We start from the raw sequence: 15,010 nt of genomic DNA, 5'->3' as shown, positions 1-15,010 counted from the left end.
AGTCTGAGGGTATACCATACGCGAGGGCTTGCATATATGTAAGTACAGTACATAGCCGCCAAGGTTGTGCACAATGGCCGTCGTATCCCACGCCTCTGTTCTGTTAGATTGTTCGAAGACTGCATAATCCAATTCGGTTTTTTTCCACCGCACACCATGCGCATGCAATGTTGGAGGACCTTGCCTACTCGAGATAACTACAAAGGCGCTCTCCCAAGCCTCTATAGTCAGACCATACCCTATATTAGCTTGCCGCCCCTCTGCCAGCAACGAAACACCTCAGGGTCCCGTTTTGCGGAGAAAGGCAAAAGGCCAGAGGATTTAAAAGTGGGTTAGCACCTTGCGGGATCTGATAAAGCATTCTACCGCTCACAAGACACCTACTTGTTAAATTGTAATCTTTGCATCGATCCCTTACCTAACAGTATCTTAACTTTATCCTCAATTCATTCGAGCATTCGAATACTTGTTTGGCGCATCACAAAAACAGCCATGGTGGGAGTTGCCGGCCGCAGTAAAGGCTGCAAGACCTGTCGAGACCGGAAAATAAAGTGCGGTATGTAAAGTAGTTACTTCCATGATATCCCCTTTCTCAGGTTCAGCCGTACCAGAAAAAAGCGGCACCTCGCAGAATGCTTCCATATCGGGCTGTATTCAGCGAGTTATCATAACCAAATCCTCTCCCAATTTGTATCAAAATTCCACCTTCAACCCTCAACAACAGAATAGTAATCACGTCTACCTCGCAGAAAAATGCGGCATTGCGTCAAATTTGCAGATTTATAATAACTGACATCTTAACCCCGCGAAAATATCAGATGAAACACGGCCGGGATGCATCAGGTGTCAAAAGATAGGCAAGGACTGCCCGGGTTATTCTCGCCCGATCCATTTTGTCTATACTTCCCAGCAGAAAGGGTCACCAATAACGTGGGAAGAAACTCCGACGACGACGATAGAAAGCTGCCGGCTGCAACTAGTCGTCGCCAATGGCGCACCCAGGAAGGGGAAGAACTCGAAGGACCGTCAAGGGGAGGTTATCCGATCTGTAAGCAGAAACCGGTACCTACATATGCACAGATGCATGCACACACACACATTACCGTATTCTTCTATCGATAAGGAATACGGATACAGAAGGAAGCTGGGCTAATTCTCTGGCCGTTGCAATTCGATCCAGGATACCTGTGTTTCAAGCAGCACGCCCAATATAATGCAGAATATGCCCTTCAACATCTCCATCCCCATCAACAAGTCCGAAGTCTATGTCAATGTCTACGTCCAGGACTTCATCCATGTCTCTGCACCATATCGATCCGTCTTCAAGACCGCTATGGTACCGTACCGTTTCGGTCACATTTACGCAACACACTTCAGGAGTGGTGATTCTCCAGAGACCCGCAAGGAACTCGAGGACGCTTATGCATCATGTGCTACCACGTATTTTGCACTAAAGGAGAGAGACGTGAACTCAAAGATCCAAGGGCATATATTATATCTAAAACTGTTAAGACAGTTGAAAAATTATGTCAAGAATGGGCTGGCAAACTCGGATCCGGCTGTGTTTTTATACACCTGTATGATGGCTGCACATTATGAGGTTCGTACGCTATTTTGAAGCATGATCATGAGCAGCGGTTTTTCCTTAACATGAGATTTACTAATTAAATCTTGACTAGGTCCTAACTTCATCGTCAGCATTGACATGGCTATACCACCTTGCCGCTCTCGGTCGACTGATATTGTCACTAGGACCATATGCATTCCACGACCCACTAGCAGGCGCAATACTTGAAGTAGTCAGGCCATACATCCTCATGAACGCCATGTTGGAAAGAAAGCGAAGTTTCTTAGAACGTGAAGATTGGATAAACATACCAGCTCAGTACTACCCCGGCGGTAAAAGTGCGTACCTAATCGCCCCTAAATGAAACCAGTTCAACGTACAAATTCTTACATTACTTTAAACAACCTATAGGCTGCTGGAATCGACTAATAGACATCGCTTGTCCGTTCCCTCGTCTAGTAGAAGAAGGATACGCACTTTCCCAAAATATCACCCGCGAAGCCGGCTCTCTCCACGTCCAACGCTGTATAGACGTAGCTCACAAACTCCTCGCCTGGCGTCGCGAATGGAACGAAACCTTTGGTCAAGAACCATACACTTACACAATCCCGTCAACCTCGATACCCTACCTTTCGGCAATAGACGAACAAGGACCCTTATTCGAAACCATACTCTTCTTCGAAAACGTCTCAATCTCCACAACAGTATATCAATACAATGTCTACATCCTAGTATTGATATCCCACCTATCGAAGTTTATACCATGGTTCGAACTATACTTTGGCAAATACGACCCATTGACAGAAAAATTGAAACAAGCGATCGGTTCCTTCGAAGTTGAACTTGTTTGTCGTGAAATCGCTAGGTCCGTGGATTATCAACGGGCTCCGCAATTCAAATTCGGATCTACGGGGATGTATTTCGGTGTTAAGGTCGCATATGATTTTATCGGACCGAATAGTCGGTTGGGTAGATTCTTCGAAAAGGCAGTAATAGATTCTCCATTAATGAGAAGAACGGGGGGTATCGCTGCAGATGATCTTTTAAAACCATGGTATGGGCCCGACCCACCGACAGAAGAACAGATATTTATGATACAAGAAGAAAGACTGAGGAGGGCGACTCTGGTGACTGAAGTTGAAGAACAACCCCAGCAACAACCAATGATGGATTTGGGATATGTTCTTGGTGATTTTGTTGTTTGAAGCGTACGGACCCCTTACGTCCCAATGCCAGCTTTTGCAAGGGCTCGAAATTTTACCAAGATACGCATGATAAGGTTTCGAGTCTGCAATCTTTATTGTCTACGGTGTTTTAATGTGTGTTTGGAAATATCTTAATAATACTTACGTGCTAACGTGGCGGGAAGGTTGTGGGGTCTATAATATGTTTTGAAACAATACAGAGTTCAAGACACGGGGTCTAGTTCTTACTACTCTTATAATATAGATCCCAATGATACGGCCAAAGTTTTGTGAACAAGAGCTCGTCATTAAAACTAAAATTTAAGCAATCAGAAGTTAATCAATACTACTATCACTTTTAATATATTAACGATACGAAAGGATCAATGTGGAGTCAGGTTTCATAAGATAATCTCTCTCTCGCCCTTTTTTGAATATATTTCAGTTTTGTCTATCCTAGTAATAATAGTAATATCCCACATTAAACGGACGAAAAGGAAAAAAAAAAAGGTCATACAGAGAATGTGGGCGGAAATAGAAAATAAGGGGGGGAGGCTTGAGTAAGAACCTGAAGATCTTATGAATTGAAAATGATAGAAGGAAAAGAGGCTGGCTGAAGAAAAGAAGAGAATTAAAAACAAAGAAGAAAAAAGGTATGTACGCGGTAAAAAGGTGGCCAGTCCCAGGTTCATAATGGGAAAGACATGCAGAAGTGAAGAAGAACTAACGAAAACGAAGTGAAAACAAGTCACAGCCGCAGAAGCAAAGGCTAAAGTGGATTTGGGATGCATTGTGACATCGAAGGATAATGAACAGAATAAAAGAATAGCCCATTGTCGCCTGCCCGGATTTTTTTTTGTAAAGTGTATAAAACAGAAGAGAAATAACCTCAGCGACGCCTCCCGAGGCAGGAATGCCCCCCCGAATAAGTAGGGAAAAAAGACATTAGACAAAGGAAATAAAGTTGTAGGGGAATGTAAAGCAGGGGTAATAAATAAGCAAAGGGGGAAATGCAGAAGTCTCCTTGAAAGAAACGCCGGTTCGCCATAGATAATTTTCCGCTTGAAAAGCTGCCGAAAACAAAAGCGACATGAAAGAATATTAAGGGTAATGATATACACAAATGAAATGAAGAGGTCACAACTTGTGAGTGACCACGAGTTGGGGATACGGATTCAGTAGAGCCCCTCATTGAGGGGTATATACTGATATACTAGAAGATCCGGAATCGAAACTCAAAACCGAACGAAGGAAACTATCTCTTGTGGTGGATAAAGTTCCTGAATCTCCTCACGCTGTCTTCTCCTTCTTCGATCAACTCTCTAGCGAAGCCCTTGCGAAGTGACATATCATCTCTGCTGGTCCTGGGGACATCTTCGCCATTTGCTCGCTTTTCGCGGTCGAGTAGGTCCTTTCGTTCTCGTCGCCTGTTCTCGATATCGTCTTGGCTCAGGTGACCATATCCGTTCCTCCGTTTGAAACAGAGATCCATAAGAGCACCGGCATCAATGCACTTTCGTGGTGTTGTTTGGACGATTTGGAAGACCTCAACTGGATCACCAACAGCTCGAATAGCTGGTTCGGCGATTTTAAAAAGGCCAAGGGATACGCGGAAAAGGATTTTCGAACCCTCGTAGAAAAAGGCATCCCAAACACGGAGAACGCTTTCGATCGGAAGGTTAGAAATGAAACCAGACATGAGCCAAGAGGCAGTGCAAAGTGTGATGTCCGGCAGTTTAGAGTTGTTGAAGTTGACGGAGGTACCGTCGAGGCAAAGGCTAATCTTAGCCCAGACGTGAGGCATGGCGTCCTTGACAGCCATCATCAGGACCTATGCTGCGTTAGACTTGAGATAAAGGTAATAAATTAGATTAGAGAACTTACAGCTTGGTCAATATTGCTACCTTCCAGGCTACGTTCATGCGTGCCAGGAAGGTATTGGTGTGTGATTATATAAAGCATCCAGAACGACTTCTCCTCGTCCATGAACAAAAGCAACATGCCAGCCCAGAAATTCAAGCTTTGACAGTAGCCAATTCTGGGTACGTAAACCGCAAATGCTGTCAAAACACGTCGAAGACTCTGAATTATAGGCGTTTCAACGATCTTAGAGTTGGATTGCTTATGCTTTGTTAACTTGGCGCCATTGGAGAGAGGGTATTTTTGTTCTGGCTTGAAATGGATGTTGTCGGGATGAGTGCGGTGGAGATCTCTTTCAATAAGTTCTGGGGCCTCAGAATCGGTTGGAGCGCCTTGAGCAACAAGTTTCTCATAAAGACCCGGATGTTTGTTGATGTACTTCTGGCCACTAGCGTAGAACCACCAAGCGTTGCCTCTCCATTCTGGCGGGATTCCTTTTCGAACGAACCTCTTGACTATGTAGGAGTCAGTAACCGGATTCCAGATACGAGAAAGAGCGGACCATACCTTTCTGAGACCGAGGTGGGAATCGGACGGGAACCTCGTTATCCAGGGGGGTCAGTCCGGCCTCCTTGAGCAAACCATTCCACTTTTTCTGCCGGCGAACAAGAATATCTTCGTATTTGACATTCCAGGCGTTGTATTCAGCTGCAGTAATATACTGAGTTTCCGTACGGAACCTATTACGAATGTTAACTAGGGAATTCATGCAAAACATGCGGCTCGGTAAGACTAACCCGTATCGATCACGAGGTGCAGATGGCTTCATTGGAGGGTATCTAGGAGGTGTGTCCTCTGGAGCAGGACGATTAATTTCGCTCCAGTCATCGGCTATCTCGGCCTCGGCTGGAATGGATGATTTTCTCTTATCGGTGATTGCTTGCCATTCGTTATTTTGAGCATCATGTAGCTCGGCCTCGAGGTTGACACCGTTTTCTAGCACCAAACTGACACCTCTTTCATCTGACGTAGGGGAGGACGGAGAGGCAGCCTCTTCTCGCTGTTTGATCAAAAAATCGGCCAAACCACTTCGGCTCATTCTATCCTCTTTCATAGAAACCTTTTTGGGCGTTGCTCCTCCTTCCAATGGTGTTCCGCTGTCGGTCCGTTTTTGCTTGTCGATAACTGGGACTTCGGTGGGATCCCAGTCATCGTCGTCAGAGCCGTACATATCGATAGCATCTTCAACCGACATTTCGCCGGAGATGTCACCAGGTTCTGAAGCCGATGTGGTTGTGGCGGAATGGCTCGTGACAACTGAAGACCGAACGGCGTCGTCATGTTGACCGATCATGCGCGGGGAGCCTCGTGCCGAGGCATTAGCTTCATTAACTGCAGGGGACTGTGGTCGTTGTTGAGAATTCTCTGGCGATGGCGATGGCTTTCTCGGAGCCGACTGGGGCCTGTCATGGGAAATCTCATCGTGTCGACTCATGGTCAAACTTTCGGATGTACCACGTGGCGAATAACGTTCCTGGGGTGATACTTCCTCACGAAGAACGGTCGGCCGTCTGGTACCTTGTGGACGGATGTTCGGAAGTGATGAATGGAAAGATTCGATGGGTGATCTTGTGGTAGTGGGGGAAGATGAACGAGACTGGTCTTGCCTGGAGGTGGTAATCTTGTTAAATGCCAACGGCATTTGGATAATAGGAGACTTCATGCCGCTTTCTTCAGGGAGTCTCCCGTTCCTATCGGTCGGAAAACGTTGATCAGGGGTCGGTCGACCTCGATTCTGGGAGGGTGTATGCGGTGGTGTGGGACCAGTTCGGATTCTTAGGCCTTTCGGCTGGTTATTCTGAAATTGTCCGTGAGACGTAGGACCGTTCGGAGGCGGGGGCCTGTGGCGCTGGCCGGGATGATGATTTTCGAAAGGAACGGGAGAAGACCTCTGAGACGAAGCATTTGGCATATGCTCGGTAGACCGGTAACTATTCAGAGGAGGATTGACACCATGTCCCCTGTCATGATCGTAGTAAGGAGGACCAGGAGAAGTGTGTGTATTGCTGCCGGCGGTAGGAGGCCGACCGGGACTTTGATGACGTCTGGAAGGAGTGTTTGGTTGAGAGAGCTGTCTTTGCAAGGGTACCCGATGAGAGGAATACTGCTGCTGCTGCTGCTGCTGATTTTGATGATGGTGGTGATGGTGGTTGTGATGGTATTGATGATGGCGAGGGGTTGGAGGTTGAGATTGAGATTGTTGAGGTTGTTGAGATGAGGAAGAAGAGTCGAGCGGCCAGTCGGAAGGATGTGAGGTTGGAGGTTGACGGCGGTCGACTGGGTTGCTTCCCTTCTTGGAATCCCTGCGCGGAGGGAAAGCTGCTCCTGTTCCTGTTACTGTTCCTGCTCCTGTTCCTGCTGCTCCAACAGCTGCCCCAACTCCAATTCCAACTCCAACTCCAACCGCCATACCCACTGCCATTCCAATGCCACTCCGCTGGCCCTGATGGTTCGAATTGATGTTGTAGAACTTGTTGTAGTCGGTGGGTATCGGTATCTGCGGTTGCATCTGCGTCTGCGTCTGCATCTGGGCCTGTGTTTGTGCCTGTGCCGGTGGCATGACCGGGTCACCGTGGCTGGCCATGTGGCCGTCGCCAATGTTGGTCCCGCGGCGCTCTTCAACCATTATCATCGGCATCGGTGTCGGCACCGGCACTCTAGTGTTTGTGAAAGGCACTAACCGGCGTGCTGCAGGTTGTTGCTTTTCGACAACTGGCACCTGACGCTGTTTCGGACGTCTAGATCGGTTGCTCGCTGCTGTTTCGCATCTCTGGATTCGAGATCCCGAATTTATCGAAGCCGGTGCCGGTACTGGGACTGGTGCTGTTGCTGCTCTTGCTGGTGTTCCTGGTCTTAAACCACCCCTCGATGTGGCTCCCGCTCTCGAATTATCTTTCCCCTTGTTCGAAAGTTTGATATTGGATTCTACACCACCACCACTAATGGGCCATCCAACTCCAGTCGCTCCAGCTCTCGGTGTTCGAACCTGGTTCGGTATCTGCCGGGGTTCGGATTCGTCGAAATGGTGATACTTGAGTTCTATACGATTCAAATGTTCGATATTGCGGGCTCGAAGAATTGCAGTAGGCATTCAATGCCTTGAAGTCCCTCGGGAAGGAGGGATTAAAAGGGAAAAAAAGAAGAAGAAGAAGAAGAGAGCCCAAGAAAAAGGGCAACGAAGAAAACACAAATACGCTCAAAAAGAAAAGAAAAGAAAACACTATTCTGCGTCAATCAAAATGCGAGCCAAGTCAGGTTTCACAGGGTATGTTACCGTCCGAGTGGTGGCTCTCTCTCATCCAGAGGCACTCCCAATCAAGATGGTGCCTTGTTCCTGTGCCTGCCTGTGCGGAAGCGGAGAACGGTCCGGGATACAATTAATAACCGGCCTGGTCTCTCCTCTCGGGAACACCTCTTTCAACTGAAAACTCACGTTTTAGCGCTTAAGGCTTGCGAAACAGCTTGAGACTCCCTTGCAGTTGGTCCAAAAATACTTGTTTAAAGTAGAATCCTTTCAAGGTTGCTGCACTGCGCTGCACTGCGCTGTCGATAGGTCTGCAGAGTTTCGTTCCAAATTTCGACCTCCTCTGGGGGCTTATGGGCCGTAATTGTCGAATGAACGTATTTATGTATGTACGATCGATATACCGGTATATCTGCAAGGTATAATTTCCTCACAATGGTCTTGTGAACTGACCCGCGTGAAATTAATTGCTGGATCAATAGGGTTGTTGGGCTGTTTTTTGGTACCGTCGGCTAACAAGGAGGAGTTTGCAGGGAGTCGATGCTGCACTGTTGGCAATCCGCACGATCATATAATGAACTGATTGCTATTATTATTGTTTCTCTCTATTTAGGCAGGCCGGAATTCGATACTTGGCGGGAGCAGAATAACTTCAGAATCCGTGTCAAATTTTAACGAAAGCGAATTCGAAGTCATGAAATTTGGATTCTGCTACTGGATTGGAAACAATGTTTTTGGTGCCGGATTTGAAAAAAGCGAGTGCGTAATTATTGGACGACGACGACAAAGGAATGATAGAATTAACTGGATATGCAAAAATTATTGATTACTAGAATCAAACAAAAAACTGGGGAAAGAAATCTTGAGAATTATCTAGAGTAATTAAAGGAAGGCCCAGAATGGGGTACATTAGGTATTCATATCATATGCATCCATGCAATTGCAATTGCAATAGGGTACACATAGACTTTGTTAACGCCGCGCTGCGATATGGCTTCTCCTCTCTTCAGCGGGGGTTATTTCGATTGTTACTATTTTCTGCAGAGAACATATATTTTTCGGTTGGGTTTGGTGACAGAGAGAGACAAATTCAAGGTAGCATGTTTCCGTATTCCGAGGAGGAGTCCGAGGAAGGAGTAGTCGACTGCAGGTGTGCCGCAGCTACATGCACTCCGTGGTATACTAGTGGTCTAGCATCTTTCTCCTTCGATGTGATCTATCGATACACAATCGAAGCCACAATATGCCAGTGGGAAAGTTTTCGTAGCCTGGAATCTAAGTATCAGGGGATAACCCTTCCCTCGAGCCGCGTTCGAAAGCATTGACCTACAGAATTCAATCGACCGATTCAACGAAGTCTCTAGCTTTGAGACAGTTGTCTCGTCTATATCACATTATAAAGTACGTGTACATGTACCTCTCTCCATTGCAAATAAGATTGACGTATGACGAAGTCTAATACCACCTACCTTGCGGCTTACTCCCAACCCTTAACACTTTTGTTAATGATAATCCAAAATCAGGTACCGATTACGATGTTGGGATATATAATATTACATGCATATGTTCAATCAAAAAACTTTCGAGCCGCCCGTGGCCGTAGTACCCTTAATCGATGCTAATGTTGCAAGGCGACAATGCAACAAATGTGAAAAAAAAAAAAAAAAAAAAAAGAACACAGAGAGAGAAGGGGAATCTAGGCAGGGACCGGATACAGGCCGTCCGTATGGAGGCCATCGTACGTAAAGGGCGGGCTAGAAGCACTAGGAGGCGTGGCTAGACCTATTCGGCCCAAGGTTTTTGCTTTCCCTCGCCAGATTTAACGGTTTTGAGTCGTGCACGTCGACATTCTAAGGTTAGGCGAGTTAAAGGAGAAACCACAGCCACAGAAGTTCGAGATTTGCGCTGCCATGCTTTGCTTGCATTGCAAATTTTCGTAGATGTATACTTAATCATTATTATGATGTTACTTTTTTCTTCCCGTGGCAGAGCAAACCTCGAAAATTATACGAGATCTGGCATGTCGAGGGAAAGTTGAACCTCCTGGCCTCCTGGACGAAACGAAGAGCTTGGCCCCGGCCTGTTTCGTTTCAAGGAGAATTAGCCCCCGTTCGGCGGAGATCAGGAACCCGTTTTCTGCATGCTGTACCCGAGGAATTGGTAAGAACGTTTGGAAGCTGCGTGCTTAAAACGCTCAGACTTCTTCTTCCCTCTCTTAAGTCTCTCTGTTAAGATATTTTCTGTTCCCTCTTAGCCTTCGACCCCAGGTCCCAACATTTTGGCTATGTGATCGTGATCTTGATCGGGCAATATTGAATGATCACACGCATGCACACGTATGTAATTAACTTCAACATACAGTGTGATCGAACTAGTACTGTGCATTGAACTCATTGCATTGCACACGACCGGAATAATAGGTTATCACATCTCCAGAGCTCTCTATCCCATACTCATAAGCCCCCGTAGACACTCCACAGTTAATAATGATTAATCATTACCAGCGCTGCCGCCGTACACGTGTACATGTATGACTCGGCGACTGCAGGAAATATTTTCCGCACCTTCAATGACCATTCTTCACGAATCCATAGGGCGAAAACACCACAAGTCGGTCAACTCAATCCGAAATTTAGGAGAGAATTTTTTTCGATCAGCCTTAATTTCCTTTACTTATGATCCCGGCCCGGTACTTTGGAAGAACCATGCCCTTGTTCAACGCAATCTTAAGATTAAGAACTGGGGAACGGCCAAAGCAATGCGGGCAGCCACCGATGTGGGATTTTCGAACTTGTTCCATGGAATTTCCTATTCGGTCGCTCCACCCGATTGATCTCCCCCCAGCAGGGGGTGGAGGAGAAGAAAACTGAGTGGGTCCGGTGTGGGTTCGCCTTGCTGAAAGTTTTTTGTGTGTTCCTGAGCCTTATAATTGTGTGCTAACATATGGAGTGCACGTTACGCTCAAGTCTGGAGAGTTCCTCAGCTCAGACGTTCATGAGCGCTATATTGAAATAATTGTCCCAGCGACGATAATCATGAACGCGAACGTTGGCTAGAACATCCGAGCGAGGCCGTTGAGATTAGACTCGGGATGATAAATGTTGCCGGTCCCCTGAGACTTGTTGGGGTCTCGGAACGTTGGGTCGTGATGGAGAAACATAAAGGAGAGGGCCGAAATTACAAAGGTCAAAAAAGCATGATATGATATCATTTAAGGTATCGAACATTTTCAAACTCTCCGTCAATGGGCTGAGAATACCATCGTATCGGGAATCTCATTTCTACAATATATCAATACTCTTAGAATGGTTGTAGTATTAATATAGTAAAATTCAATGGACGTAGCGATTTACAAGTACCCTAGTATACTTGCTATGTAGCTATAGTAAATCCTGATTTTACAAGGTTTCACATATCGATATCACGACAATCCCTACACAACCAGCATCGCTATCGACAACTTAAACTCTAGAATGATATTATAAGGTATTCCTTCCGGTCAACTTGATAACGGTCTCCACACTGCTTCCCCGCTTTCAACTTGCCTCTGGCTGATATCAGCCACCTCGACACTGATTACGACAACTCACGATCGTGCTGATTCCGCAAAAAATCGGAAATAGCAATACTTCGACAGCGAATTGTCCGGATTCTTCGGCAATAGATTGGCTGATCTTTTGCCGCTTGCCGATAACGCTGAAGGTGATGTGAAGCGCCATTAAAGTGGCGTATGCTCTGAATGTGCAGATGTACTACGTAGAAAGAATCGAGCCATGAGTACCTTTGATCATGTCTAGCGTAATACTTGAACTGCTTCTCGCTTATAAGATTTTGGGCTGAGATGGATCATAAGAGGCATTTGTATTTAGGACCTTTGCAATTGGTTTAAGGCCTGTCGAGAGGAATGTCATAAAGATCCGTTTCGGATTTTGAATCCTCGCAATCTAGTGACATCTTCATATCTTTGACGAGTTTCCTTGGTTTAGTCTAGTAATGTGGGTGTGTAAATTTATAAAATTGGTCGATTTTCATGTGATTTTGAGTTTCTTGTCAGCATTCCACGAATTTGTCTGATTCACAAATTCATTGATTCAAATCGGATATCTCCAATCGGCATTAAATTAATCCTTTGTCCGAGTTATTGGTCTCCCCCAAGATCTCGAGTGATTGGTTTCGGCGCTAGTACCATGGTCATCAGAAGTTACATCCCTAGATGTATATCTAGATTCGGATCTTCTAATTGGGACAACTTCGACCTTCCAATCGAAACCAGTTTGATTTTCAACATAAACCATGCGCTTAACGCGAACGTAATTACTAGACCAATCGCAACATCTAAGATTCAGAGGTAAGTGATTATTCTTGGATCCCTCTATCCTAAAGGTAATATACTGCCACGCGCCCACGGCATCCAAGATACCACGCGCGGTACCCCGAAATATAAAATTTGACTTCCCAATTTCGTCATAACCGAGGATTAAAACCTAACTCTCATAACCGATACTATCTTGGACAGTGGCTTCAAAAAAGTGTACCGAAATTCGACATTGGATCCCGACACACCCGGCGCCATATATGCATATACACGCACGCATACGTTGGCTTTTTACCTGTTACCAAACTTTTCGAACTCAACTAGTACTTATCCACCGCCAACGGATGCAGACGCCAACATGTTGTAGAACGCCCAACGTAATGTCGTTTAACGAAAATCGTTATGGCTCGGAGAAACGGAGAGATGAATTTTGAAATTTAAATTATCAAGTAAAGCGGAAGAAAAGAAGTGAGAGCCAACATGCATGTCAAAACCCAACAGTATACTAACTGAATACGAGAGTCTACCCAACGTTCAAATTGGCGAAATGAAATGAAAATTTTTTTATCTGTGCACACGGGAACATATAATGGCCTGATCACGATTCCAATTTTTCCATTTGCTATTAGGGCGAGGTTCCAAGAAGTTTAGTCGGTCGCTTAACTTATAGTTGAAGTCAAAGGCCTGTCGAACACAAAGTTTTCCTTTTTTTAAGCTCACTGGTGGTGTGGAATGCAACGTATACAACACAGTCGCAACGTTGGGAGTGTTTCGTTTGAGATTAAATTAAGAGGCGGTCAATGCGATTGTTGTACAGTTAAGTGATATTATCTAACACTGTGATATAAAGTACTCGGATGTATTCTAGTGAACTCATGGATGTGTGAATTCTAGCATGCTGTCGCCAGGCCTCAGGATCTTAACTCAATGAAGAGCCAACTGAGCCGAATCCCCATTAAGTCTATAATGCCAAAAAGCCGGCGTACCGGTACTGTTCCCCCAAGCAAACAAATGGTTCCCATTAGGAGGAGTCACCACATTTGTACCAGCACCAGTAACAATAAAACTATGAGGTGCCTGTGTGAAACTAATAGCAGTCAACGCCCCCAAAGTCTTAGCTGTGATATTATACGGTGCCCGATAAACAGTTCCAAGGGTACCAGCTGCAGCACCATCACCGCACCAGAATAGGTGAACGATTGGAGTGCCGGCGTCGACTTTCCATGCTGAAGCGGAGAATGAGTAGCCCCCGTTGGTGGAGCCGGTGGAGTCGATGAATGATTGTGCGACGTTGCCAGTAGACCAGGTGGTATCCCAGGCGACGTCACGGATGGTATTAGCTCTACCGTAGAATCCACGGATGGAGGGCGCGGCTGCGGACCAGGTGTTCGTGTTGACGAAGGTGATTGGGGATAAGGCGTATGCAGCGGATGCACTGGAGGCGACTGTTACTGTGGTCCACTGGGGGGTTCCGGACGCAGTCCAGGTGGTTTCTTTGACGGCTCCAGATGACTCGGCATAGTAAACACTGTTTATGTAAAATTTACAAAATGATTAGGACAAGAAAACGTTTTCCTCGAAATGAATTTGAGATATACTACGAACCTGACGCTTTCGGCACTGTTGAGTTTGAAGGATATAGCGCTCATGCCATTTGTTCCAGAGGTGGCAATATTCAAGGCGCCGATGGTACCAGCACTCCAACCAGCAGTGCCACCACCATAGATAAGCTCTTGGATAATATCATTTGAGTCAAGATAATAGACACGAGCTCGTTTGTCTGCATTAGTCCAGCCGAGGCCAGAGCCAACGGAAACATTCAAATCCCACATAGTGGAAGCAATCGGAGTATTAGCCTTAACGCTACCCGCGGGAAGAAGTTCCTCGTAGCCATATGCAAGCGACGGCGCTGTGTTTGTCCAGGTTCCCATGTATAGCTTTCCATTGTCAGTGGAGAAGAAGAATTTCTGTTATTTATTATAAATGTTAGGTTTATGGTTATGTAACGAATATAGTTATGGCAGTGCTATATATTGGAAGTGAAACATACCGCCCAATTACCAGCAGTTCCGACGAAAGCGCTTTTCACTGGGTACGAGTTTTCGGGAACACCTAATACTGGTTAGATTGGCCTGTGGTTTTTCAGGTATCCTGCTTCGTGATTCTGAACGAACTTACTTGTCAACTGTCTCTTTTCAATGTTGATGCCTTCGGCGAGTGCATTGATGTTCGGGATGGCGATACTCGACACCCCGAAAGCACACCACCCGATAGCATATAGTGAAGATAGTATCCAACGCATGGTTTATAGAACTTGTAATGTAAATTATGATATATAGAGATCAGATGACTCTAAAGAGTAGAAATTATAGCGAAGCGGTAATATTGATGTTAAACTAGAAGGTCTCGAATATCTGCTGTGAGGATGGTGAGATCAAACATAAGCTAGAAGATAACCTCTGTTATATAGACTTCGACGATATACACTACTCTTTGAGCCCGTGAATCGATTGCGACTAAGGATTCTTAGTCCACAGACGTCTAGACCAAACTCAGCTGGAGTTGGACAAAAATCACGGGCAATCCGAACATATTCCAGAATAAGAAGCCTATCTCACACTATGGGTTATATTTATGTTGCAAATGCTCGCCAGAGGCATATATATTAGCTTGATGTCATGTTATCCATCGAACGGCGAATACGCTTTGGGGATATAGACCCGAACCTTAGCTTTTGCGGTTTAAAATTATTCATCAGAAACTTCCAGTCATTTGATCAT

At 45.6% G+C, this 15,010-nt stretch overlaps 3 protein-coding genes across 3 annotated transcripts; 1 reads left to right on the top strand and 2 right to left on the bottom strand.

Moving 5' to 3' along the window:
* Positions 1-1,213: 1,213 nt before the first annotated feature.
* On the top strand, positions 1,214-2,772 carry AOL_s00007g343 (uncharacterized protein; the record flags this gene model as incomplete). Its single annotated transcript, XM_011120244.1, has 3 exons — positions 1,214-1,600; positions 1,680-1,905; positions 1,979-2,772. The coding sequence occupies 3 exons, from the start codon at positions 1,214-1,216 to the stop codon at positions 2,770-2,772; spliced, it is 1,407 nt and encodes a 468-aa protein (XP_011118546.1).
* A 1,234-nt stretch (positions 2,773-4,006) lies between these two features.
* Positions 4,007-7,762, bottom strand: AOL_s00007g342 (uncharacterized protein; the record flags this gene model as incomplete). The annotated part of the gene is made up of 4 exons (XM_011120243.1): positions 4,007-4,582; positions 4,636-5,126; positions 5,179-5,351; positions 5,409-7,762. 4 exons carry the CDS (start codon positions 7,760-7,762, stop codon positions 4,007-4,009), a joined length of 3,594 nt encoding a protein of 1,197 aa, XP_011118545.1.
* A 5,392-nt stretch (positions 7,763-13,154) lies between these two features.
* AOL_s00007g341 (uncharacterized protein) lies at positions 13,155-14,532 on the bottom strand (the record flags this gene model as incomplete). Its single annotated transcript, XM_011120242.1, has 4 exons — positions 13,155-13,758; positions 13,836-14,197; positions 14,281-14,342; positions 14,409-14,532. The coding sequence occupies 4 exons, from the start codon at positions 14,530-14,532 to the stop codon at positions 13,155-13,157; spliced, it is 1,152 nt and encodes a 383-aa protein (XP_011118544.1).
* Positions 14,533-15,010: the final 478 nt, after the last annotated feature.

This window comes from Orbilia oligospora, assembly GCF_000225545.1.
Source record: "Orbilia oligospora ATCC 24927 unplaced genomic scaffold scaffold00007, whole genome shotgun sequence".
Classification (NCBI taxonomy): Eukaryota; Fungi; Ascomycota; class Orbiliomycetes; order Orbiliales; family Orbiliaceae; genus Orbilia; species Orbilia oligospora.
The sequence above is the reverse complement of the archived record's forward strand: the minus strand, read 5'-3'. Positions and strand labels throughout refer to the sequence as shown.